The sequence below is a fragment of the Platalea leucorodia genome (genome assembly GCF_965183815.1).
Source record: "Platalea leucorodia genome assembly, chromosome: 6".
NCBI lineage: Eukaryota > Metazoa > Chordata > Aves > Pelecaniformes > Threskiornithidae > Platalea > Platalea leucorodia.
In genome coordinates, this window is record NC_138828.1 from 31,119,900 (window position 1) to 31,147,287 (window position 27,388).

The 27,388-nt window shown below is 39.7% G+C and overlaps 1 protein-coding gene across 1 annotated transcript; it reads left to right on the plus strand.

Moving 5' to 3' along the window:
• Positions 1-2,526: 2,526 nt before the first annotated feature.
• On the plus strand, positions 2,527-27,115 carry SLC39A8 (solute carrier family 39 member 8; the record flags this gene model as incomplete). Its single annotated transcript, XM_082315051.1, has 8 exons — positions 2,527-2,694; positions 9,999-10,167; positions 15,341-15,510; positions 16,057-16,179; positions 17,343-17,510; positions 23,374-23,581; positions 24,090-24,274; positions 26,969-27,115. 8 exons carry the CDS (start codon positions 2,527-2,529, stop codon positions 27,113-27,115), a joined length of 1,338 nt encoding a protein of 445 aa, XP_082171177.1.
• Between the last annotated feature and the right edge of the window lie 273 nt (positions 27,116-27,388).

Below are 27,388 nucleotides of genomic sequence, written 5' to 3' on the forward strand. Positions count from 1 at the left end.
TGGTTTAAATGTGACAGTAACATTGCACAGGTGTAAGAAAAGCTGGGGAAAAAACAATAGTGAATCAGGACCGTGAAGTACTGGTGGGAAATACTTGGTTTACGGTGTACAAACAGATTGTTCTTTCAGTTTGAGAAAGAGAATTTGGCTCTGTTAGTATTTGGCTAAGCTTTATCAGACTTGACATGAACAAAGATCAGACTTTCTGATTGGGTCTGTACATCACAAGAGTATACACAAAATCTGGAGTAGTCCTTCAAGTCCTATATATACAGTTTGAAAGGTACATGACCTCTGGTCTTACTCTTAGTATGCCCTTCTGGCTCTTGCGGTCTTTTTCGGTAACACTCAGTTTAGAAACTTTTTATTTCTTTTAAACTAGAGCAGTATGAATGCATCACTCCTTGAGGAAAAATTTTGGCTGTCTCTCAGAAATAGAGCAGGATTTTCACTCTGCAGAGGACTGGCAACAGACAATAATTCTTAATGCAATTATCCAGGAATTCCTTGAACTTTTCAGCATTATGCAAATATGGGCCTAAGAACTAATGCAAATACGAGTTTGTTTAATTACACTAATTTAAATAATCCTTTCTATTTCTGTTACTGATAAAAAGGAAGTCTTAAAATAATCAGTTTTGAGATTAACCCTTTGGCCCTGCACTGACAAATCTTTTTGATGCAACCAGCAACCTGTTTTGATTTACCTGTTCTAACCAGTTTGCAGGCATTTCCAATTTACCTACTGGTCATAAGGCACTTTTCAGATACAGACTTTTTAAAATTTCAGAATGCCTTCAATAGTCAACTGTTACTAGAGCTGTGTTTAGAAAGTATAAGAGGTGCCAGTCCTGCTACTGACATAGCTGCTGCCTAAAGCAGAATGTTGTGATTCTCTTAGCAGCAAAGGAAATCTTGTGTTGATTTCTGTGGAAGAGACCCAAAATGCACACGTAAATGGAGAGGTAGGTAGGGTGGAGCATCTTCAGCCTCGGCTGCTGGTATGAACAGTGCAGATGGGGACTGTCATTTGGAACAACCTGCAACTAAATTGTGCCAGGGCTGTTTTAACTGCCACCAGCCAAGTATGAGGGAAGCATGAAAGTATCTTAGCTATTCAGGCTCTAATTCAGAAAGAGTAACATTTAGGTTTTCCAATAGTAGAATTTATATGATTGTAGCGTGCTCTAGAATTTTTTTTTCCCCCCTTGTAGTGGGTTATGGTGCTGGCATTTTTTTTTTTTCTGCTAGATGCCTTGTGCATTATGGTATGGAAGTTGTTTATGAAGAATTTATCCAAATGAGTTTCGCTGCTTGTGAAGTGTCTTTAACCATCACTCCTCCGTAGTGCTGTTACCCAGACTGCTTGGCACACACGGTGCAAAATTCTGGTTCCAGAAAATTTGGAATCAGGGACAGTGTCTGAGCTCATTTAATTCAGCACAGTTCCACAGAGGTCTAAATGAGAATCTGTTTAAAAAATACATAATTTAAAAAATATGCTACCTCTGCCCACTACAGGGATACATAAGAAATTTTGTAACAGGCAGTTAGAGAACTTGTTTATAATACAAACCTCTCCTGAGCCGGAGCTGCTACTACATGGCTGCTGTCCTGAAACATGAGGATTTTTATCTAAACCACTTGAGTGACAGGCCCCAGGAGCAGACCTGTGACCAGTCACAATTTTCTGTTTGTTACAAAGGATGCATGAAATCACATGCTTTTTTGTGTGCATTAAACCTTCCTGAAAAGGTAGGCTAGACACGAATCCGTGTCTCAACCTGAGAAAAGAAAGTTGCCTAACTAGCTGCCAACCAAACGGCTCATTCCAAGGTCCAGGTGCCTCGACTGTGGAGATACTGTCGGCGAGGTGTGTCCGGCGGGGCCGTACCTGCCTGTGCATCTGGCCTGGGCCGGGGCCTGGACCTTGGCCTCGGCTGTCCTGCCTGGCGTTTCGTGGGTCGCGGCAGGCGGGTGCGGGGCCTGCCTGTGGGGCGCAGGCCGGGGCAGGGGGCTGCACGGCAGACAGGGGAAGGCGGGCGGAGGGCTCGGCAGGCGTGCGTCTGGAAGCAGCACCGGGGGCAGTTCAGGAAAGACCGTGTTCCTCCACGGATGTCTGGTGGTTTTGTGGCCCTCGGCCCCTGGGCCAGGGCTGGCAGCAACCAGGAATTTTGCAGCCCCCCGCCTCTGCCCGCGCGTGGGGCCACCCTTCTGTCGTGACACAGGGTTCCGGGGAGGCCCTGCGGCTGCCCCCAGCCCCGGGCCGACGGGGCCAGCCCGACGCTCGGTAAGCAGCCCGGCGCCGCGGCGCGGACCGAAAAGCGGGACGGCTCCCGGCCGGGGCTGCCGCAGGGGCAGGGCACCGGCCCCGCCCGCAGCCGCGGGGGCACCGCCGCGCTGCCGCCCGCCCCGTCTCCCTCCCCACTACGCCCCCCGGGGAGGGGCCGAGCCGGGCGGGCGCCGCTCCCGCCCCGCAGAGCCCCGGGCGCTCGGCGACACCGGTCGCGTCCCGCGGTGCTGGAGATGCTCCCAAGCGCGGCGGCGGCGGTGACCTTCGCCGACGATGTGCTGCGCGTCTTCGGGGCCAACCACAGCCTGTCGGCCGGGCAGCTCTCGGCGCTGCTGCACCAGCTGGGCGCCGCGCCGGCCCTGGGCGCCGTGCTGCCGCTCACCCACCTGCACCACAACCAGGTACCGCGGGGTGCCCCCGGCGCGGTGGCGGCGGGAGCCGGCTTCGGCCGGGCGCCGCTTTGGCTCCGCGGCGGCGGTGAGGGCTGGGCTGGAAACGCACGTCCCGAGACGAGGGCGCCGAGCCGGGTGGGCAGCTCCGGAGTTTCTTAAACCTCGTCGCCGTCATGTTTCCTTACGTTGAAGCAGGGAGGGAGGGAGCAAAGGTCTCCTGCGGCTCTGGTCCCGGGTTTCGGGCAAAGGTACCGGTCCGCTGGTGAGGCCAGCTTGCGGCAGGGGAGAAACTGCCATCCATCAGCGAGCTGCTGCGTGCTGCCGTGCGGGGCTGCCCGCGGGATTAGCTCTACCTCCTCATTGCTCAGCGCTTAAACTGGCGCTGTTCCTGGGTAAATAGCATCTGGACAACAGCAAAAAGTGTATGAGAATCAGCTAGTGTTTCCCTCCGAGAGCTGTATAAGCAAATCTTCAGGACTTGTTAAAATATGCTTCTCATGTGATAGCACAAACTTGGTTATAGACACGTCCACTTGTGTAAAGAAACTTTTTCAGAAATTTTCACATCTTTCATCTAAGTTGAGTGCAAAATGTACACTCATCAATTCATCTACTAAAAACTGTTTAAAATTATGTTTAATTTACTGACTAAATATCATTGGAATACCACTTTTCATAGAATAGAAGACACTAGACTCTTTCAGTTGGAAGGGACCTACAATGATCATCTAGTCCAACTGCCTGGCTAACTCAGGGCTGACCAAAAGTTAAAGCATCTTGTTAAGGGCATCGTCAAATGTCTCAAACACTGACAGGCTTGGGGCATCGACCCCCTCCCTAGGAAGCCCATTCCAGTGTTTGACTATGCTCTCAGTAAAATGCTTCCTAATGTCCAGTCTAAACCTCCCGTGGCGCAGCTTTGAACCATGAAAATATTTTACTCTGTTTAATGTATCCATACAAAACTCAGACCTCATTGCTACTTTTTATGTAATTTCATATTTCTGTAGTGTCCTAGACTAAGCTTGTTTCCTTGAAGGGGAATCTTGCAGCTGGTGGAGATTTCCTTATGCTCAGGAATCAGGGACACCAAATCAGTCATGAAAATGAAAGGAAAGCAAGGGTGACTGTTGCTCTGCTTTGGTTCATCTCCCTAAGAAACAGAAGAGGCATGGTTCTAGGGACCTTGAGAAATTTTTTCTACATTTGGAGTAGTAGCTCTTTCGCTCATTCTGTGAAGGAGACAAACCTTGGATAAGCTCCCTTTGTTTTAGAAAGAGTGCAATTCTGATGTCTTTACCCTTACCAAAGGTTTAATGGGGAGTTAATGCCACTGAAATCAATGTAGTATTCAGTGTAAGCATGGCAATATTTGCCAGAGTCACTGCTTTCAAATCTTACAAATTGAACACTGTTCCAACACAGTGTATTAAAAACATAAACATTCCCAGCCACATGTGCTAAATACAAGTTTGCAGTGTTGAATATGGCTATGAAAAGGAGCTTTCTTTAAAAGGGAATAGAAATGAGTAGATTCTTCAGTCCTTCAGGTTTTCCCTCTGCAAAAGCACGTAGCCCTCGTACACAGGCTTTGGCACAGGCTACAGAGGGAAAAAGAAAAAAAAAAAGTAAAGCTCTTTCTCATTACTGTAAATGCATGTTCCTCGTAAGTCATTTGAAGTTTAACTGAAACAAATTTTTTTACAGGCTTATTCTAGTTGTGACCATTTTGAATAGTATCTAGAGTACCATACTGAAATGCGTAGACTTTTTTTGCTGAGTTACTTGTATTCTTTCTTAAAATTGGCCTTATGGCTGCTCCATCAGCTAGTGCATTTTTACCATCCCTCATAGATGTTAGATCTATCAATGACTTTGGGCAGGTGGGGCATGCAAATGCGTACTCATACCAAGTAACTCATACGTGATCATTTTCAAACACTGTGACTCTTTGTGCTTACAAGTTGATAATTTAGAATATCTACTGGTTATGACAGAAGACACAAAGTGGCCTAATCTAACTTTGTGTGTTGGAAGGCATCAAAGGCCTAAGCTCTGCTGATAAATACATCTGGAGAGTGATTCAGGTCTTTCTCAGATAGGCTGAATCCATTCAGGCTGCATAAATATCTGACTGTAGGAGGAAACGAGGTTTATCTTAGACTTTCAGTTCTTAACTTCAGTGTCCAGGGCTAGTGGGATGACTCCCAGGCCTTTCGTCCAATCAAGAGAACACACCCCTGCTCTATCAGAGTGTCCCTCATCCAAGCCTGAAGTAATTTTTAGTGGAGAACTGATCTGTAAGGGACAGGTGATACAGCACTTCAAAAACTGGTAGGACGGAACAGTCTCTCTTAGTTTTATCCCAGTATTAGTATTTAGTTTTAATGTTTCATTCATAGCAATTTTGGTAAGCCTATTAATCTCACAAGAGAAGATCCACCAGAAGCTGATCCATTTTCTTAAGGAATGAAAGTGTTTGGATGTATAAGCCAGAAGAAGATAGATGCTCGATTCCTGTTTTCCTTTGATAGCAGGTTGACTTGAAAAGATAAGGGAGAAGAAAAAATTATTTAATTTGTTGATGGTGTTTGAATGTATAGTCATGTAGGCATTTATGGTAACTTACATCCTATGATGTCCATGAAGATGCTAATTTTTTTCCTGTAAAACACAAAAAAGAAAACAGATTTTTTGAGTATTGTTTTAGAATTTTTGATTGAACTGTCTCCATTTCCTTATGCTTTTGGTCTCTTTTTTCTTTCATCATGCACTTTTATAATTCTCTTTATTTCGTGTTTATATTTTCTTTGGTCTTCAATTTTTCTGTTATCACCTTTCCTTAATATATAAGCTAAGACTTCCTGTCAGAGAAATAAGTAGTAACTGAGCAAACTCAAATACTGGTCACTGCTGGTTTTTCACATTTTACTATGGAATTCCAACACATTTTAGTCTTACTGATAGGGATGAAATTACCAATTTCAGTATAATAGATGATGGCATGTTTACTCACTCTGTATTTTACATTATTAGCAAGATGTAAAAACGTGAAACTATACTTGATCTTCTGTCATTGGGTTCATTGTAGTATGGTAGCCATACATGTGTGTGCTGGAGGATTAAATTACATGCTCAAAAGTTTGGTCAAAAAATACATGGAAGGTAAATGGGCATTGGAAAGAATGGGCATGTTAACATTACCTTTAGTTTGTGCTTTGCCGTAATCAATCATGCTCCAATTTCCTTCTTTGACTTTTCTAAATCTATATATATGCCAGTCTGCATATTATGCCTGAATACTGTGTCTTAATGTAATGCATTTTAATTTTTAAACAAAACATTTGGACAAAATGAAGTTAAAATCTTTATTACTATTCATAGTAAGATAGAATTAATTTTCACCTCAAGAGGAGTCAAAACCCAGTAACTTTGGTGTTTCAGATAGACTAGAACCAGGCTAGTATCTACTTTGATTTTGGGTTTTTTTGTGGTGTTTCACTAGTTAGAACTTGTGCTTTTTAAAAGAAGGGGGAACGGCCTGACAGAGTGTGGCTTACGGGCTTGATCCAACACTATGATTTGATGTTGCCTGGCCAGTGAGAAGATAAATAGGCTTATTTGTTCTACCCTCTAAGTGTCTTATTTTTACAATATCTTCAGCAAATTTCAGCATTCACGGACAGTTTTCAGCTCCCAACATCAACAGCTGCCTTGGACATGTCGATGTGTGTGTGAAATCCCTAAAGCACACAAGCACATTCAAGCAGCTTCATCTGGTTTGACTCTTTCTCGTGGAGTACTCCTTATTGAAGGCATGGTTGTCTCCTAGCATCCAGTTCTTACCTGTGCTGAGTGACAAAAACGTGTCACGGCATCAGCATTAGATGCTTTCATTTATTACAAGTAGGTTGAGGAAGACATAGTCATGTGTCTCTATTTTGCCTTATCCAGGCTCAGGCTAAGTAAAAAAACCAAATGCTAGTCACATAGGTATTCACTGCCTTCTCTCTTTGCTGTTGCTACTGTGTGACCTGCTGCTCAGCCCTGGTGTGGGCTAGGCTAGTATTTAATCTGGAAGCATCTAGAAACTGCAGTCCAGGTTGCTGTTGGGTATCTTAGTACTTCACATGTGGAATGCTACAGATAAAACAAAGCTAGAGCAAAGAAGATCAGAAAAGGGACTGAAACATTTACAAGATGGTTGGTGCTGTAGCATTTTTTGTTAATTTTCCAGTTAGAGGTCCTCTCTGCATTATTTTTGTCTGAGCAATTATCCCATCCTTTCCTTCAAAGGATGTGGGGAGCTGGCATCCAGTTTTCATTTATAAAGATACTGGTGTAAAGAGATTCTGGGTAGTTGGGCATCACTCTATTTCATTTACCATCTTGAAAAAAAATCCCGTTGGTCAATCATTTTTGGGAGAGCCTTACCAGCAGAAAAGTAAACATCTGTTTGAATAACCCAGTTGATGGTTTAATTTTTTGGAAGTCTGAATACTTTGTAATGGTGTAAATTCTACTGATTTAAGTCCTCCCTAATTTTGATGAAAGCATTTTTTTAAATGATTTTTTTAACAGTTCAGGGACATGATCGGTTATGTCATATCTTTTTTACAATTGTTTATTAAACACTGGGTGACAGTCACATTACAGCCAGTCCCCTCACCTGATTGCTATGACAAGGCTTACTGAATAGCAGGGGACAGACATGGCAGTAGACTTGGTGAGCCAGGACGTCATTCTCAGTCCCCTGTTCCAGGAGGCTGAATTTCCTTTCTGCTGAAATCATGCGTCAGTCTTACAAAATAAATAGCTTATGTTTTTACAGCAGCGTGGCTGTCTTAATGTATTTATCCTTCAAAGATAAATGCAGAGTTTTGCAGTGTGCAAACATGAGTTGCTCCAATCCAAGGCTTCTAATAGATTTAATCTTTTAATTAATAGTTAATTGTGCCAGTGAACTCATGCAAGCTTGCTTTTTAGCTCTTGGATGCATGTAGGAGTTTACTGAGACGATGAGGTGACGTATAACAATTAATCATTTATAGGAATCATTATACTCTGGGATTGTCCCTCATCAAAATAATAATAGTAATTAAATAAAATGCTGTTTCTCATCCTTGCATAAAAGAGCTCTTGTCCGATGGTATTCCTTGCTTATTTGTTTGTATGTAGCCAAAGTTACAGGTCTCAAGTTTACTGATTCGTGCTGTGTCTGATTTATTTTCTTTCCATAATCTGTTCTGCCTACAACATGGTTTGCATTTTTGTGAACAAATATTAATACTGATATTTGTTTTTTAAAATACTAGTAATCCATTCTGTATTTCTAGGAACGAGATAGTTAAAGATGATTTCGAGATAGTTATGTTTTGACTTCTCGGCTCCTACTGGCTTGTTTGTCTAAGGGCTTTTCACAGTAGACTTCCAGAAATGGCTCTATGAGCCACTAATACAAGAAGCACCATATAGGAACTATTCCTAATAGACCACAGCTATCCTCTCTTTGTTTCACACTGGACTTATTAGCCATGTAATTTGCATTATTCCATAATGCAGAGTTAATGGTAAAATGATTAGGCACATAACCAGTTTGGAAAGCTCCAGAGGTTCATGTATTGGGCTGTTAAAAACTTATCTTCAGCGATGACTTCTCTGTGCACTACTTCCATTGAGATTAAATGGAGCAACATGCTTTAAAACAAAAAAAAAAAATTCTGTTATCAAGCTATATTTATTTTGTATGTGATACTTTGACATTAGCATTGACATTGAAAGATGAAAGTATATGCACATTGCTTGTATATATTTGAGTCTTCAAGGTCTCATGGCCTTAAAAAAATTTATACTTATGTTTAGGTTCAAGCACGTACTTGAGCGCTCTGTTATACCGGGTCATTAAAGAGGAAGGACAGAAACAGCCTGGATGTAATTTAGCTGAAGTCACTTGAATTGGCCTGCATGTTCTCTTCCTCCAAGCTAAACCAGAAATAGTCACATTCAAATGATGCGTGCATGCCTTTCACCTTTTGGACAGTATTAGAAAAATATTTATTAATGGAAGCGGAAGCAGCTCTCTTGAATTAAACGACTTGCATTTGCTTTGGCTTATCTCTAGAAGGAATTTGCTTTTTAAATAATAATCTTGAATTATTGGAGAAGTGCTGTGGAATCTGAAGGCTAGCAAAACTGAAAAGAGCAGGGAGTGACCATTTGTTTTTATTTTGCTAACGCTTCCAGTGCTCTACTTTTGCAACCACTCTGAGATTTGCTACAGGGAGAGTTATGCTCTAACTTGATATCTCATATAGAAGGAAATCGTTTGACTTTTTTTTTTGTCTTCAGACTCAACCTTAGTATATGTTTGTCGTACAGCAATAAGCCAAATCACTTTTGTTTACACCCAAAAAAGAACACTCTTTCCTTATTGATCGTTGTAGGAAATAATGAATGTGAATAAATGGAAAGTGTTAGATGAAAGACTTCGGCGGTATAGAAAACTTCATACAAAAATACACAATTTTTCTGTAGATACAGATTTTAAGACATTTCATGATTTGTCTGTTATCTTTTTGGTTGAAAATTAACGAACAGAGCAACCAGCCCTGCCCCTGGCCTGGTTTAGCACTGCTAAGTACATTTATCCTTGACTCATTAGATACCGCTATGTCCTGAGCCAAAGGCAAAGTGAAGATCCCAAGTAAGAATTTATCTCATTGGAGTACAGGATGGTTTTACAACACAACGTTTGCTGTTAACAATTACTGCTATAAAATGAATGAAAAGTGTTGAGTGCTGCTAACGTTTAGACCATTTTTAAAGAGCTAATTTGGGGAGGTAAATAAGAAGCATTGTTGGAATGTAGAAGTGGTCACTTACATGAATAAGCAGTCACTGAATTACCAGTCATTTTCTGACATACTCTGTCACTGAGATTTTTAACTGTGTCTGGTCTGCTCTTGAATTCAATTATTTTGTAATTACATGAGATTTTGATTACTTTGAAGCTATTTTTCCAAATATATTGTAAGGTTTAACTGTACTGGTTCATAGGGCATAAGATTTGCAAATGTGTATTTAAAACATGTTTCATTGATTTGTGATTTATCTTACTTAAAATACTTTGAATCACTTCTGCTTCACATTAAGCAATCACAGTATTTTCGTGCACAGCGTACAAATGCTGTGTACGCTTCCTTGAAAATGCATTACAGTATTTTCATGTTGTAATTCTTGGGTTTCTCAGTGTATGACTTATTTTTTGGTTTTGCATTAATGTATTAAGTTGGCGAAATCCCTTTTTGTTCCAGTGCTTGACTGGTGAGGAAATTTTTTCTTTACATGGGATACCGAACAACAGTCACGTATCAAATTCAAACTTTTCTACGATATGTCCTGCTGTTTTGCAACAGTTAATTTTTCACCCGTGTGATCATCAGGAAAACTTTGTGGATACGTCTAAACCACATCCTTTACAAGGTTAGTTAATATTAATTGCATTAATACTGCGACTGGAGTGGGGTTTTCTTAGCAGAATAGTAAGCATTTATCTATACATAACAGGAGTGCCTTGTTTAGGAGGATATAGTTGTAAAATGGGAACATAAAGTGCTGTTTCAGGTCAGTGCACTATCTAAACAAATATCCTATCTCTTAACAGTTGTCTATTCAAAATGTTTTAGAGAAAGGTGAAAGAACCGAGTAAGTAGTTATGGAATAATTTACCCATTAAAGGAAGAGTCTTTCTGACCTGTTTTATTTGGATAATGGTTTGTGCCCTGAAGCATAAGGACTCGCTAATAGCTGATTAATAGGAGAGAAGATGGGATTACAGAAGGGAAGTTTGTGCAAGTGATTTGCAGTGGGAAATCAGACTTAGTGGGATGTGCATGTATCAAGGTAAAATTATTAGGGGACTGCATTTGAGTGGAATTAATTGCAGGTGGGAGTGATGACATCAGGGGAGCCAGTGACTGTTTTACTGAGGAAAAACACTCACATTCTTTCCGAACTCCGACTCCTGCTTTCATGTCGTCTTCTGTGCTGCCCCCTCCACATGGAATATCATCACATGGCTGAGTAGCCTTAATCTTCCTTCCTCCTATTTTTCTCACTTTTATTTCCGTATTTATTGTGCACAGAACTGTACTGTGCAGTAAAAAGTAGGACAAGGAAGATTCAGCTGGTCAATGAAGTCACTTGTTGCACTGATAAGGATCAAATACGTAATGGCCTGTTTATTTGACTCAGTATTCTAAATAAATTTATTGTTCCAAGGGAGTCAACTGAATTAAAGTGAAAAGTTAGGATGTTGGATGAGCAGGTGCCTAATGGCAGTATTTATGAGCAGAGATACAGCAGTGTTTTTCATAACGTTTGAAATATTAGTATTAATACATTCTGACTAATATAAGTGATGATATTTATTAAGAATTATAGATCATTCCTAAAACTTAGCTGTGTCAGTGAATAATTAGAATTATATTTGATTAATCACTGAAACCATGGCATCAATTTACCATGGTTATTCTAGATTGCTGATACCATATCAGGGCACATATTGTCAAGAAGTCCATAATATCTGTACTGGAGGGTAGGATCTGTCTTTCTCTTTTTTTGTTTGGGGCTGTTTAAGTAGGTTGTGGGGGGAAAGCCTGACCCATAGTTAACCTCCTAAGCTATTTAGACCATCCCTCTTGTTTTTCTTTTATCCTGCCAGCTCAGAAGCAATGTCCAGTAGCCAGATAAGCAAGGCAGCCTTCTTCCTGCCCCTCCCTTGGCTACAGCGCAGGAAATCTGCAAGGCCCGTGGTTAGGGTATTTTAAAATGACAAGTGTAGGAGGCTGTGACACATAGTGGTACCTGTTTTGAAGGGAGATTCACAGAAAGGCCTGCTGCCAAATGCAGGTATTGATATATGCACACACCCACCCCGTCACAAAGTGAATCTGTATTGTGGCAGCGTTGAGACCAGCTGATTTCAGTTACTGCCCATGAAGCAAAATCCTCTATGCATGTTTCCAGCTGTGCTTATGTGAATTTTCTGCCTAGGGACTACCACACACTTAACAATATTCTGTCTTCCAAAATACAAGCAGACAAGACATACAGAAGAAATTAGCACAATGAGCTTTACAGGACAGCTACTTGCAATAAAAAAAAAAAAAGCACTGCTGAAGCAGAGTAAAAGTTAAAAGGCAGCATATAGCATGTCCTTTTTCCTTGGGGTTTGTATATCTCATATCTAACCTAGCTGACCTTAGGGTCACAGTCGTGTTTTTCCCTTTCTTGCTTCTCTGAAAGGTAATAGGGAGGTGTATGGAGCTGCATGAAATAGCTGGAAATGCCCAGTGCCATTTCTTCTGTACAAGGCGAACAGGTTCTATGCTCTCTGCTTGGCTTCTTCCAAGATATTCATACCCTTATTTCCTCTTCATCCCAGGACAGGACTAAGGAAGAGCCTGAGCCTGCCTCCGGAAGGCCCAGAGCAGTCATCCCCACTTCTTAGAAGGATCAATGCTGAGCAATGGTGTTCTAAGGAGGGCATCTTACTTGCACTCCTACCATTTTATTTTTTGGGTTTCTTGTGGCTTTGGGTATCTTGGCTGCCTCTTTGTTGGGGCCAGAGTTCTAGAGAAAGAAAGAGTAACGGTAGTTGGCAAAAGCTGACCACGCCACCAGTCTCAGGGCAAGAGAGAGTGTGCGTCCTAAGCAGAATGCTCTGCTCTGACACGTAAGGTCAGACTAGCCAGCTTTCTGAGATGCATGAACTCCTGAAAAGCTTAGTGTAGGTGGAGTCCTAGTGAATAAAACCAATTTTAAGACAGCAGTGCATACATGATATTGTGAAATACAGTTCATAATGCACCAACTTTGGCAGCACAGGTTGTCTTGGAAATTTCTCACTTTTTTGTTTGTCCAGTGTGGTATTTTTCTTGAAGTACCAGTTCCTGTAATTGTGTAATTATGGGGTAATCTACCCACCCACCCCCCCGCCCTTTCCAGTTACACTTCAGGTCTTTCTGAACTCAAAGAAAAGCTTGCCACAAGGCCCAGGAGCACCTTCCTGGAGAATGTGTAAGAAAGATCTTAGATTTATTGTATTCCTTTAACAATTTCATTAGTTTAAACTAGTCCCCATACTACTGAAGCTCATTGCAGGATCTGTGGAATGCCTGGGATGGATAATACTTAATTTATTCTTTCATTGTCTGAGGTTATTTAATCGCTTATTTTAATTCTTCCTTATTCTTCTACTTTGGGTGAGTAAATCAGAAACAAAATATATATAAAATCCCAAGTTCTTTGAGCCATCCAGATCTAGGACAGAATTATAAAAGTAAAACCACATCTATCTTCTGGCACCCCTAATCTCTGGTAAATCAGCAAGAAGAAAGGCTTTTCCTTTTACATTTTTTTTTGTGACAAAAGGGAATACTACATACCCTACTGAATATGTCCCTGCTTGTGAGCACAGGTCCTTTAGTACATTATGAGACATCTTCCATTGCATTAAGCATACAAAATGGTGACAGTTCTATCATTTATAACATGTACTTCGAGTTAAGTGTCCCTGCCTATTTTGCTGTTCTGAACAAAGAGTACCAGCATGAAAGTTAGACCATTTGTTAGCGAAGCATATAGTGTCGTGAGAACTTCTCTCACAATTTGGCAATAACCTCTTTTTCTGTGCTTGGTTTTAAGCTCCATTCTCCTATCATTTTTGTCATCCACTGATCTGCACACACAATTTTTAAATTTATCCTCTTTGTCTTTTGTTGTAAAAAGTAATTAGTACTGGCTTTTTTAATTGTAATTTTTGAAACTTGCTCTAATTTCCTGTGTCTGATGAAGTAATTTGGGCAAGTACACTAAATGCTTCATATCTGATAAACGGGGTTTTTAATTTGTTAACTCAGTTTAAAATGTATGTTTTGCACAGAATAATGTGTAGGAGTTGTCCGTATACTAAACTGAAAGAGACTTATGCTTCTATAGTAATCCCAAACTGTAAACAGTGGTTTGTGACTCATGATGGCATTGGAAGCCCATTTGTTTATTATAGATTTGATTTCAAAAAGACATTTACAAGCTTAATTGTCATTTATTTTAATGAAAATTAATCTCCTGTATAGCTTAGTGAATCTACCCATATCTAGTTGTGTGTTTTTCCCTCTCTCTGTCTCTCTCAAAAATGGCAAATGAATGTTCTAATTGGCATTGATTTACCTTCTGCAAATGCGTTAAATGTTTCTAATGCTTTCTGTTCTTGACATAATATAAAATTCATTACATATAAAAATTGTGACACTGTGCAAACAAAGTAGCGCCATCCCAGTTGCAGGTGGGGAATCTAGCTTAGTTTTTTTGCTGATTGTGTTGCAGGAAAGTTAGGCTGCAGATCATAATCTGCTCTCTTAGTTTCTGCTATGCAGAAAGGAATTTATGGTAACATCTCTGCATACATATTGCAAAGCTTATTGTGATGCATTTCTGGATATAGTGGTGATTTCTGGATTATACCAAACCGTTCTCAGATAGCCAACATTGCGTTGGCTGTGATTATTATTTGTGGTTAATTTTTATAGACAAACCCATTGTCTATATGGATAACTTCGTGGTTCTGTGGCATCACTTGAGGCAGCGTTGTAGACCTCTTCAGTGCAACCTTTAAAGCTTTTCTCTGTACTCACAGGGACTTAAGATGTCACTGGGAAAAACAGTAGTCATGCAGAGAGGCACAGCTTTGTGATGCTTATGATCAAAAAACAGCAGCCACACACCCCTGCCCCCAACCTATAATTCAGACTCCAGAATAATTATGGTATGGCTTTGTACAAGGCCTGGTGTCTGAACTCTAAAAATCTGAGACTATGCTTATGGTGAAGGAAGCTGAGTTATGGTGAACCCTGGTGCATTTGCCACTTCTTAGGAAAGGTTTTCCCCATTACGTACCTAAATAACATGTCCATCTTTTTGAACCTAGGACCTCTTTTTTTTATATGCTTTTGTTTCTCTATTATAATTATCTCTACTATCGGCTATCTGCCACCTCACCTGTTTGATAAGCAGTGATGGGCAGTGTTTTCAGCCAGCAGAACTACTTTGAATTAGAGGAGGAGGAGGAAGGTTAGGAACAGAAAGTTACCACCTCAGGATGATTTGAAGGAGTCGTCCTTTATCAGGAAGGATTTTTGGATCTAGTACAGCCAAAACAGCAGACACTCTGTCTTGGAGTTCCTTAGGAGTAAATGACAATTGGTTCTAGCTCTGGAACTAGTAATAAGTTTTGTCTTTTGTCTATGCTATAGCTACTTTGACTGTTGGCCTAAGCCTTAATTGTTACTCTTCACTGACTGTAGAGAGACCTGATTTATACTAGCAGCAGATAGGCTATCCCAGATCTTATACTTGCACAGTTTCCATTTTTAATATGGTAGTCCCAGACAATGTTTCCAGAGATTTCCTTCCTGCAGGTATGCATCTTAAGTATCTATGCATTTTAAGATTTTAATATTTCTGAAGTATAATTTCAACCAGGGAACCATTCTTTTTACCAATTCTATGCCAATTTAGCTGTTAGAAAAATCACAAACAGCCTGAAGTGGGTGTTATACTAAAATATTTTATATTTCTGCTTGTTTATCCACAGTTTGGGGATTTGGGTTCCTGGCTGTGACTATCATTAACTTGGCATCACTTCTGGGATTGATTTTAACTCCCCTCTTCAAGAAGTCATATTTCCCCAAGGTTTTAACCTACTTTGTGGGCTTGGCCATTGGTACTCTCTTTTCTAATGCAATTTTCCAGCTCATTCCAGAGGTAAGCAAGGGGAGTAATTATTTCGTTTGCATGCTAGTTTCTAAAGTGTATTAATTTTAGAAGCATGCTGAAGTGGGGCTCTGCATGTGGGTTGCAATCTCTAGAGTTGCGGGTGGGCTTCAGTGCCATTAGCTACCGTCTCTTTCTGGCTGGGTGGGCAGAGCCATCAAGATCTATGTCTAGTTGTGCCACGGGAAAGACCACGGGCTATTCTGCCTCTAGACAGAAAGAGAAATTAATTGGATAAAATTCTAGTGAACTTTAATGGGCTACAGTTTAGACTCTCCTCGTCTTGCACTTTACTACTACAGTCTGCATGTAAAGTTCTACAGAATTAAAACACTGTTAACATTTAATCCAACTTTAAAAAAATTTAAAAAGATTAGGATCTTTCATGATTTCAGCCTCATGGAAACTCATGGTCGGTAGAGAGACAGTCTGTATTTTAGAGGAGTATCTGTATGTGAGGGGCGTTTGTTTGTTTGTTTTTCTGGAAATGTGCTAAGATTACAGACTAATTTGCATTGCTTTTTTCTTCACTGTTAGGCATTTGGGTTTGACCCCAAAGTAGATAACTATGTTGAGAAAGCAGTTGCTGTGTTTGGTGGATTCTATATTCTCTTCTTTGTGGAAAGGATTCTTAAAGTGATATTGAAGATCTATAACGAGGTAATGAAACTGACTGAACAAGCCTTGCCTTAAAATATCTGTTATATTTTATGAGATACTTGATAGTTTAATAAAATGTGGGGTTTTTTCCATTTTGTCTGAGGAATTCAGCCTTACCCCGTGTTCTGATATATCTGTTTAAAATCCATATGGATAGGGGAAGCAATCTCATTTTTTTGAGGGAGTTATAAGCAAAGCTGGGAATAGAATCCAGATGTGAGTGAGGTCCGCTGTCACTGGCATAGGCCATAGTTGCTTTCAACAGCCAAGCCATTGCCGTGCTAGCTAAACACATCAGAAAAAAGTGGAAATATGTAAGAGCTGGAGAGAATGGAGTCTGTCCCTGGTGCTCCCCTTTGGGCAGGAGAAATCAATGTGACACACATACCTTCTTAGTCATCTGTAAAGTCTAACTGTGCTGACAGTGCCTGAATCTCACCTTCAGTAACTTCAGCTCTGTGTTTCCCCATGCTCTGGTATGCAGACCTGCTTTAGTGACACTGCAGTTATCCGTATTGCACAGGGCTCACCTTTCTATCCATACGTCAGAGTACTTGTTTTCGGTGTATTCACATGAGTGAGGCTGAATTTCTCTCAGACAAGGGCCTCTGAAAATTTGTGGTCCTCTCTGTTCATGTCTTGCGAAGGAATCTGTCCTGTCTTCCTACTCTTACCTCACTTAAGGTCCCCCCTCCCAAACTGTTGCTGATATTGAAGATTATGAAGATCAACTGTCCTTCGTTTGTAATAACTGCACCAAAAAAAAAACCCCAAAAATGAATTTGTTGCCCTTTATTTTTGGGAAGAGTTGACAAAGGCTAATAAGCTCTATTTGACAAACAGCCGTGAATAACTAGCAAATGTTGATCACTTATGGTCAGGTGTTCAGCTTGGGAGGATCTATATAAAATTATAAAAATGAAAGATCCCCACATGTATTCTGATTAGCTAAAAGTATGAGATAAGTTAGGAACTTAGATACGTTTGGAGTTCATTTAAACATTTAAATATTTACTGCTGCCCATTTAAACATTTACTTGGTGTTGAAAGCAAGGCATCAGGAATATGATGCTCCCACCTTTTCTTTTTTGGTCTCTGTTTTCTTATGTTTGTTATTTTGCTTTTGTTTTAATTAGCTACCTTCTTATTTATTTGTCACCTAGACTGGCCATAATGACTCTGAAAATGGCGAACATAATCGTTCTCAGGATAAGACTTACCCCCCCAAACCACTACCATCCAGCAATGGGGGGACTTGTTATGCAAATTCAGCCGTCATAGAGAGCAATGGAAATCTTGGTTTTGACAGCATCAGTGTGGTCTCAGCACAGGTATGAAAATTGTGTCTATTTATTTATTTTATCCCTGCCAATTATGTAAGCATATCTGAGGGGAGAGTTAATACAAATTTTTATTACTTTTGTCAAGTTTTTGTAAACTGATAGCTTATAACTTGCTTGAGCCCTATGAAGAAAATGTGGGGGTTTGGGGCAAGCTTACAAAAGCTGAATGATGCATTCAATTTGTAGCCAACAAAAAGAGCTAATTGATATCAGTGTCGGGATGGTAGGACAGAGATATATATTTAATAAGATAATTCAGTTAATTTTGATTTTGTTGTTGTTGTTATTGTCTTGCTTAAAGAGTGATAGTGTGTTTTAGTGTTGCTTGATCCATATTGTGTTCCTGACTACGTAAAGCCGTGAGAACCCGATTCCTCTGAATCAATGATTAATGAGGAAAACTAATAGAGTAACTTTTGTGCAGTATCTTGTGAGCACTGGTTGTGTTAGTCCAGTATATTTGGATACTGTAGGATTTATGGAGGTAATATATTGAGACAGAAGCCATTCCTCCTGGTTTAAGTACTATTCTCTTTCAGATTTATTCTCTATATTTCTCTGTGTTTGTTTTCATACTACAAATACGACTTCCTTCTGTCTGAGAAGAAAATGGAAGCAGGAAGAGAAAGTTGGTGTGCTTCTTTACTCTTTTCCCCGTACAGGGAGGAGCGGTACTGTCCCTTACTTAAAAAAAATAAAAACACATAGAAACTGTTTTCTGATGGGTAAGGCAGATATTTTCATAGTAGAGATTTCTGTTTTACCACCCATGTTCTTTAGCCAGTAAGTTGTTTGTGGGGAGCAGTGAGGAGGAGAGGAAGCCAGAGGCAGGCTCTAACAGCCGGGAGAGAATCTGAGAGTTCTGCATTGACCCTGCAAGCTCACAGGACATTTGATGCACACAGTTTAAAGTACCAAAATTGTACTTGTCCTTACTGTAGAAATGTCATGACGTGTGGTGGATACTGGGCATTTTAAAAACTAGGAGAAACATGCGTAATGATTAAAATTGCATGGGCACCAAGAGGGAATTAGTATTATGAGTGTCCCTAAACTGTATTTTGTAGATTTATAAAACAAACAAAAGAACCCTTCACCCTCTGTGGAGACAGTCATCTCCAGTGGTATGGGTGTTGTTTTTCTGCCCTGTTTACCAGAAGTTTTATCTGGACCTATTCCATTATTACATTTTGGCTAGCCATCTGCTTGCGCATAACATACACATAACAAAATCATATCATATGTTATAATAATAAAACGTAACTATATAGCATTTATTTCTAGCAACTAGTTTAGCTGCAGTGCTTGTGATCATAAAGTATTGTAGGTCACCCCAAGGTCCTTTGTGGAATACGCATACATCTGCTTTTACATGCAGTCTTGACTTTAAGAACTTAAAATTTCGCAAAGGTTCTTGTCCTCTACCTACTGTTCTTAAAAAAAAAAAAAAAAAAAAAAATCATGCTTTCCATTCTTTCTTCCTCTCCATTTCTCCAAAGCCAGGAAGAGAATATGTTGTGTTAAAACCTCCTGAAAGTAACAGCATAAAATTCACTCTGGAGCCAAGGCTGGCTGCAAGGAAATCCCAGTGGCAGATAGGCCGCTGCTGATACTGGAGGTAGCAACAAAAAAGCCATCATTACTCTTTTCCTCCTCCAGGCAGGTTCGAAGGGGCCAGGTAGCTTTCAGAGTCATTAGGGGGCAGGGGAGGGCCGATGTGTCTGAGGCGTTTTGGGGAAGCTAGGGTAGTGCCACCAGGGTAGGTATGCATTCAACTTTACAGGCATTTGGTATTTATGAAGGAACCATTTGACATAAGCCAACACATACCTAATAGAATTTTAATGTGTCCTTGTAATCTAAAGCTTATTAGAGAGGGCAAACACAGCGTAGCCAGAAATCATCATGTAGGCTTTAAGGAGGGAGTTTGAAGTCCAGTTGTGCCAAAGTGTGGTAGCTGTTTTCGGCCACGGGGATCCAGCCATATTCTCTCTCTTAATGCCAGAACAGACTGACTGCCAGAGTAAATCTAAATGTTTAATTAGTCATGTACTTAAAGATTTCACTTGCAGCAGTAATTGCAACCTTGGAAACCCCTTTTGTGCTTACACAAAATTCGTATCTACTATGCATTAAAATTATATGACTTGACAACAGTAACTTTTTGAAGAAAAGTTGTTTCAAATTGCTGAAATGTCTATATCCTTGAGTGCACAACATGGGAGTTGTATAACAGAACTTTACTGTGGCCTTTATTTATGCCCTGGAGGCAGTGTCAGGATTTCTTCTTGGTCCTGTGGGCACTTTCAGAGGACACTAAAGGACATGTCTGGTTCATGTCTGAGGGAGTCAGACATGCATTAGAAATAGCAATAGTAATCTGATGAGATATCGTAGGATAAGAGAGTCTCTGTATAATTTCTTAAGTTTGGGAACAAAGGGGAGGCTATTACTTTTAAAGAAAAAACTGTGTTCAGAAGAGCAAAAATACCAAGAATGTCTTTGGTTTCCCATAAACTGTGCAGATACAAATAATACAGAACTGCACTAATAATTAATAAAAGTCAGACCCGATAATCCAGCTGGTTATTACAGAGCTCCTTAGCTGGCATCTCTTCTGCGACATCTGGTAAACTGCCATGACAAAGTGGGAACAGTCCAGCAGGGACAGGCATTGTTCGTTTTTGCCTTGGAATCCTATATATTTGTAGGGTAAACTTGTCAATAGTCTGCCTTATCTTAAGCATTAAGAATATGTATTAGTCATTCATCTACTTCTATCAGACACACAGTCTAGTAAAGTTCAGAATGTAAACCCATTCAAGCGATGTCATTGTACTTTATATAATTTACAGAAGTCAAGACATTATCTAAAATAGATTACAGGCAAGAATTATGATACCTCAAAGCTACACAGTAAACGGCAGATAGCTGTATATATATTACAGAAGCCTCTCAGAAACCGATTCCTAGTTTTTAAACTACAATTGTTTCTGCATTTTGAAAGATTGAATCAAGAAAGTAATTTTTAGAAGTAAATCAATACTGTTCTCCTAAATTAATTGCAATTACTTAAAAAAAAGTACATAAATAAAACAACCCAAACCTCAGCGCACTTCCAGAGTCAGTTGCATTCTTGATGAGTTCAACAGCTAATTCTTACTCAATGTTCGTTTTCTTCATACACACATAGAAAGTTCAGCACGTATATTTGTAAATTATTTGTTTCAACAAAAAAGCCCGTCAATTCAGAATTTTAGGTTTGTCATACATGTGCAATGCTTGGGACTGTCATTGGAATTCCCAGCTGTGCAACTGGTACTAGAAAATGGGTCCTTTACTTTGTTCTATGGCTAAGCCAGTTATGCCCCCACAGCCCTCAGAAAACTGTAGATGCACACATGGTTCCCACAAAAAAACAAATGTGTTTTCATGGGAACAAACATACATAAGTATGTACAAGTGACATTTTTGCACATTTGTATTATTTGGTCACTGTTTTAATTGCTTTTTTAGGAATTTTCGTCCTAATAAACTCTTTTCATAAAACCATTTATTTTATGGAGATGCTTGATGTTTGGTGTGAGAATTTTTTGGTAATAGAAAGTTTTTACGGAACAAAAACCACCACCATCTCTCTTTCTCATGTTATAATAGAAATTGCTAATATACCTTTTCAAAATACAGTCTCCTGAGATTAATATTGTTGCTTTATCAGAAAATACTTGCTGCTGTTGTTGGGGTTTTTGTGTGTGTGTGGCTTCCAAAAGAACAATGTTCTTTTTTAGTAGAAAAATGAAGGAATTATTCAAAATCTGTGTATTGTCTCCAAACTCCCTTTCCTCAGAGAAGCTAGAAACATGCCCAAGAAAGAGGATGTGCTTTTGGCAGAAATCAGGACGATGTACAAAACAATGCCTCCATCAGTTCTTAGCTATCTTGAAGGATGGTCACCAGGGAACAGAAAAAAACATAAGGGAACAGAACTTCAGCTCAAGGAGCTGGATGAATAGGTGGAAGAGCTTCGCTAAGTGTGTTTGGATTTTCTCAAACTCATTTTATTTTTACTTCCAGTTAGCTAATATATGCATTTTATGTGGCTTGCTTTGTAATACTTCTTTCTTAAAGTGAAGTTCAAGTTGCCTCTATGGATTAAGAGAGAGGTCTATTACTCATGAGTGATCCTATCTCAAACAGAATTAGTACAGGTACAAATTAATCTTCCCAAAAATATGATTGTCATTGCTTGTGTGTTAGATGAAGTGTTGAGAGGAAAACCTCCAAAAACTGAAGGTAAGCATGTAGTACAAGTCAAAACCTATGTGTTTGAGTCGGCAGGGAAACTCCCAATTTTTGGATACCATTGCTCATTTTCACATGACAAAAGTGTAATTTCAGGACTTCCTATGCACTGAGTAGGAGCTGTAAGTGTGCTTTATGGCAGTGTGGCACTACTCAACCAAGGGTTTGGAGTTCCAAGTAGCGCAGTAGACATCTGACTCGGAAATCCCTGACCTGAACTTTTGTCCTGTCCCAAGGCAGCTCCTGCATACAAGGATGTACTATGTCAGATAAGAGTCTGGTGAGCAAATCATGAGACAGACCTTACTGCTCTGCCATTAAAGATTTTGTAAGAATTTATTAATCATTAGATTTCCGTGAAGTTCAAAATTCAGTTACCTGGTGGTGTTTGCATTTGATATGGCAAAACTAAAACAATTTTCAGTGTTCTTTTTAATAACTAAGGAAAATTTCTTGGAATAATCTGTGACCTTTTCATAAGGAGGAAGAGGTGTTCCTCTACATCCTTCTCCTACAAGAGAAGGAGAGGTGCATAAATATGCCTACAAGCACACGGATGTATGTATTACCACTTATGTATTCCAGTAAGTAAGCACTAGTTAATGCCTTGTATGCAAATCCTTTTTTTTTTAGGGGGGAAATACTATAATGCTCGCAAATATTATGTAACTACAATATATGCGGGTACAGAAATGTATCAGAATGGATCATCAGGAATTTTTTAGGGGAGGTTAGTTTGTGCTCCCAGCTAAAATGGCAGTTCCTTTTATCTGCTTCAAGTTTTTCATTATTTCATGGCACCGCATGTATAAATTACTTCCACTTCCGGGAGGAATTGTTGAGATCCCTGGTGCGTATGTGCATTGCAGTTTTATATTAGCCTGTTGTTTTCATGCTCTGAGCCTTCAACTTGCACAGTCAGAATTACCCACTGCTGTTTTTATTAAACATGCACTTTGTAGAAACTAATTTGAATAGCTGGACTTGACTGTCATTGCCCAAATTAGAAATAAAGTTTATGGAGTATCTGGATGTGTGTCAATATTCACATGTACGTGGCTGTTACTGTGGTGGCTAAGTGTGTCTCTGAGAGCATGATGTACTGGCAGTATGTAACTGGTCCAGATGTGTTTTAGGTAGGAAATACAGATGCTGTCAGGCACGGTGATCAAATCCTTCTCGCTGTACATGCTTAATAGAGGTGGCTGAGGAGGCTGTGAGGAGCCTTGGCAACTCCCTTAACCTGACAGAGACTCCAGAGAGACATTCAGACCGCTATGGTCCAAACTGCTTTCTGTCTCAGCTGAAGGGCATTCGGATAAAGCTGTGTAGTCAGAAGGGTGATTGGGCCCTGCATGTTCACTTGTTGAAGCAGAAAACATGTGCTGCTGCTACCTGTGCCTTTTGCTTCTTGGACCAAGCATTTTGGTCTCCATATGCAGTAGTGCTTTATTTTATACTTGGCATTCATTTAAAGCCAGAAGTGTGATTTGTTGGCTGCTTTATTCGGTATTTTATGTAATTGCTTTATTGTGTTATTTTTTTCCAGGAAGAAGCCACCCAAGGCAGCTTATGCAAGTGTCTTAACGGGCGTCCACTGTCAAAGATTGGAACCATTGCTTGGATGGTAACACTGAGTGATGCCGTACATAATTTCATAGATGGTTTGGCTATTGGTGCTTCTTTCACTTTGTCTCTGTTTCAAGGGCTTAGTACCTCCATTGCCATCTTGTGTGAAGAGTTTCCTCATGAACTGGGTAAGGAACTTCATTCAACATGTTGTTTACTGTGGAAATCACTGTTGTAGGAGGTTGTGCTGCCCAAAAGCTGGCATGGATTGAAAGAAAGTTTAGACAAATTAATGGACAAAATATTCATCCAAAGCTTCCCAGGCACCCAAATACACATCTAGCACAGGAAGTTCCCAAGTGCAGGTGGGTGGAAGCTGGGAATGTATATTGGAGAGATATTAATTACCCTGTTCATATATGCTGCATACTAATTTTTTTTTTTTTTTAATCGTTAAAGGTAGTTCTGTGTTCCTGTGCTCTTAGCTCAATTGTGTGTCACCTACTTGCTTTAGAATATTTCAGTTACTTTAGTATTAAAGGGAAATCCTCATCATTTACTTGAATGAAGAAAAACAGCAGGGGGTTATAATTTGTGTACAAATCATGTCTTTTCTTCAGGCTTTCTTTGAAATCAGAAAATAATCACAGTATCGTTTTCTGAAGATTTTTTTTTTCTTTCTTTCTTTTCTTTTAGGGGATTTTGTCATCTTGCTTAATGCAGGAATGAGTACTCGGCAGGCTCTGCTTTTCAACTTTCTGTCTGCGTGTTCCTGTTACATTGGGATGGCTTTTGGTATATTAGTAGGCAACAACTTTGCTCCTAACATCATCTTTGCCGTAGCTGGTGGAATGTTCCTGTACATCTCTCTGGCAGATATGGTGAGATACAATTTCGTTTTCAGTTATTTATTTTTCTGCAAGAAAACAAAGACTGCACTAAGTCTCTCCAGCAGAATTTAGTATTTTGTCCCTTTCCTGCTAGTCTCATCTACTTATTATTAGATGTTAAATCATCAATTATACCCTTAATGGAGGTGCACAAATAGTTATGCTTATTCATGCAACATGAAAGCCTTTCACTTCACAAATGTAGCTGATCAGATGATTGCTGAAAAGGAGTTTGAGAGAGAGACACGCTTTTCATGAATTTGGGCTGGTTTCATCAAAGAGTAAAAAGTGTATAAATACTTTATTTCAGCATTTTAAAGTGGCAAAGTATTTTGCCTTACTATTTTTAAAAGGTTCATTTGTCTATTTAAACCATATTTTGAAAGAAAAGCAAAAAATAAGGTAAACAAAATGAAACTAAATATTTAGTTTTGAGTTGAATGAAAGGTGTTGTATAACCACAGTGATAATTTGGGGGATTTTTAGGTGAAAAACCTGACTTAAATTCTATTCTGGTTTAAATTAAACAGTGCCAGCCCCAGTTTCTTGGTTCAGACTAAAAAATTTGCTGAACTCTATTCAAAACAGTCTGTCTATCATTTATTTTTTAAAGTGTGCTAGAAGATATAAGCCAAAGAAGTTGTGCTAAGATCCAGATCGGATTTAGACACTGGGAAATAAAATCTGGCTTCACAGGCAGTCAGCAATATTCCATAATTTACTCTTATGATGATGTTTTATCTGAAAATGAGAGAGATCTTTCAAAAATTTTAAGTTTTATTATGTTTAATTCAGTGTTGTAAGAACAGATGTATCTGCAAAGGTGTTTACATCTGCCACATGATAATCCATTTGAGTGTAGAAACGGAAGAGTGAGGCCTGAATTTGAAAAGATTTGAGAGCCCAGTTTGGTTCTATATGCGTTTAAGAGCTGTCATATCTAGTGACTATTTCATTAAATACTATTATAGTTTATGTAATAACATAGGATTTATTAAGTAAGAAAGAGTTAAATGAACAATATAAATAGTTTATTTTCCAAGTTTGCAGTACCTTAATTGCTAATGCTTTTCATTTAGTTTCAGTCCTATATAATGAATAGTAGCGTACTCAACTATGATGTGTAAAACTCATGGCATAAATTTAGAGTGGCTCAACTTACATTTGTTATTAAATCCATCAAAGTAGGTAACATTCTTTTCTTTGTATCTGTTGTTCTGTTCTCTCTGTTTCTCTCTTTCTGTCTCTCTCCTGCCCCCCTTCCCCCTAATCTCTCTCTCTTTTTATAGGTTTTTGGATTGTATCTGTTACCTATCTGAATTTTTCTTCCCCCTGAAAAGTCTGAAGTAGGGTATTCAAGTGCTCTGTACAGAGATCTGGCTTTCCGCTTTCTGTTACAGTTTTCACACACTTCTGGTTTGCTTGTCCAGAAGCAGGTAGGATTAACTACAATGTCATTCCTTCCTCCTTTTCTTTTTGCTGTTCTTTTTTTTTTCCTCCAGTGTTGGCATAGTCCAGCCTCTGCCAGTAAGATCACTGTGTGGTGAGGCTGTGGGTGTGTGAGAATGTGTACACTGAGGTGTGTGCACAAATGAGCCTTGCTGTATGGCATGCAGCTGATCTGGTTTGTTGTCTTTGCCTCTTGTGCAAGAGGATTACGGAGCTCTGGAATGATTTCTGGGAAGGTTTGGCCACTTCCCACTAACCTTACTCTGTTCTTCAAGAATTGCATTACCTTCAATGGCTGTCTTTGCCTTGTGAGATCAAAGAAAGATACAGCTTCTGAGTCACTCTGCCTGAAGGTTTCTAAACTACCACTGAAATACACAGTCTTCATTGCATTCGGGCTACACTACTCTCAGCACAACAAGAGAAGAGTTTAAAGATTATTTGAGTATGTTTGTCAAAACCCACTGCAGTTGACTTTATCTGCAGCAAACACGTGCCCTGAATCATCCCGTACAGGGGACTTTGTCGCCAGTGCTCATCTGCCATCACCTCCATTGGCTCTCCAAGGAAATATCTTTGTTTCTGCAGTTAACAGCAGATCAGTCATCCTTTGCTATTATGTTGCCATTAAGATACGTGTTACGGAATGAAGAATCCCTTCATTGCACTGTAACGTAATATTGCATGTGTTACCACCAGTTTCACAACATTCTTCTTCTTTCTTCCTTGCTTACCACTACCTCATCAGCCCACCAGATCTCCTGTTTGTAACAAGTTTCTTACTTGTGAGGGGTTGCCTGGGTTTTCAGCTTCACTTCATTTGCTTATAGATAAAGCAGGAGAATCCTAATCTTCCATTTCCTGAACAAGGATTTCTCTGTTTATACCAGTGAAGGAAGAAACACAACATTTAGCAATTGAAGGGCAGCTGCTCCTAGCAACATATGGACCAAAAATTGGACCCTAGGAGACTGCTGGAATCAAAAAGAGGGAATTTGCATGAGAGACCACCAGCTGAAATCAGAGTAGAAAGGAACAAAACATTATTGCATTTTACCATCCTTGGTGAAGTGGTTTTTCAGGGTCATTAGGCTGACTTGTTCCTGTGACTGCCTTCAGCCTCTGTTAGTTCTAATATTCAGTCCAAAGTAGCAATATGGTTCAGTTCTTAATGCCTTAAGTTATGCACGCTACCACGAGATGGCAATACTTACCTAAAAATATCCCTTCTTTCAGTTCCCAGAGATGAATGATATGCTGCGAGAGAAAGTGACAGGAAGAAAGATGGACCTCACATTCTTCCTTATTCAGAATGCTGGTTTATTAACGGGGTTTACTGCTATACTGATGATTACCTTGTATGCAGGAAATATTCAGCTGTGATAATGCAAGTGCAAACGGAATCAGTACTGAAGACATCAAGTAAATTACAAATGGAAGACACTTGAAATCCATAAAGGGACATTCACTTAATCTACTTGGTTTTGAAATGGTGACAAGTCCCGTCCTGTTCCCCTTACTCCACATACAGGAAATTCTTCTTTAGGACTTGCAGTCAATCCAAATAGTAGGAGCTGTCAACTTCTGTACTATGCCAAAGAACCGATTATAATATTTTTGTTTCTACTTAAAATTATCAGACATATTTGAACTGTC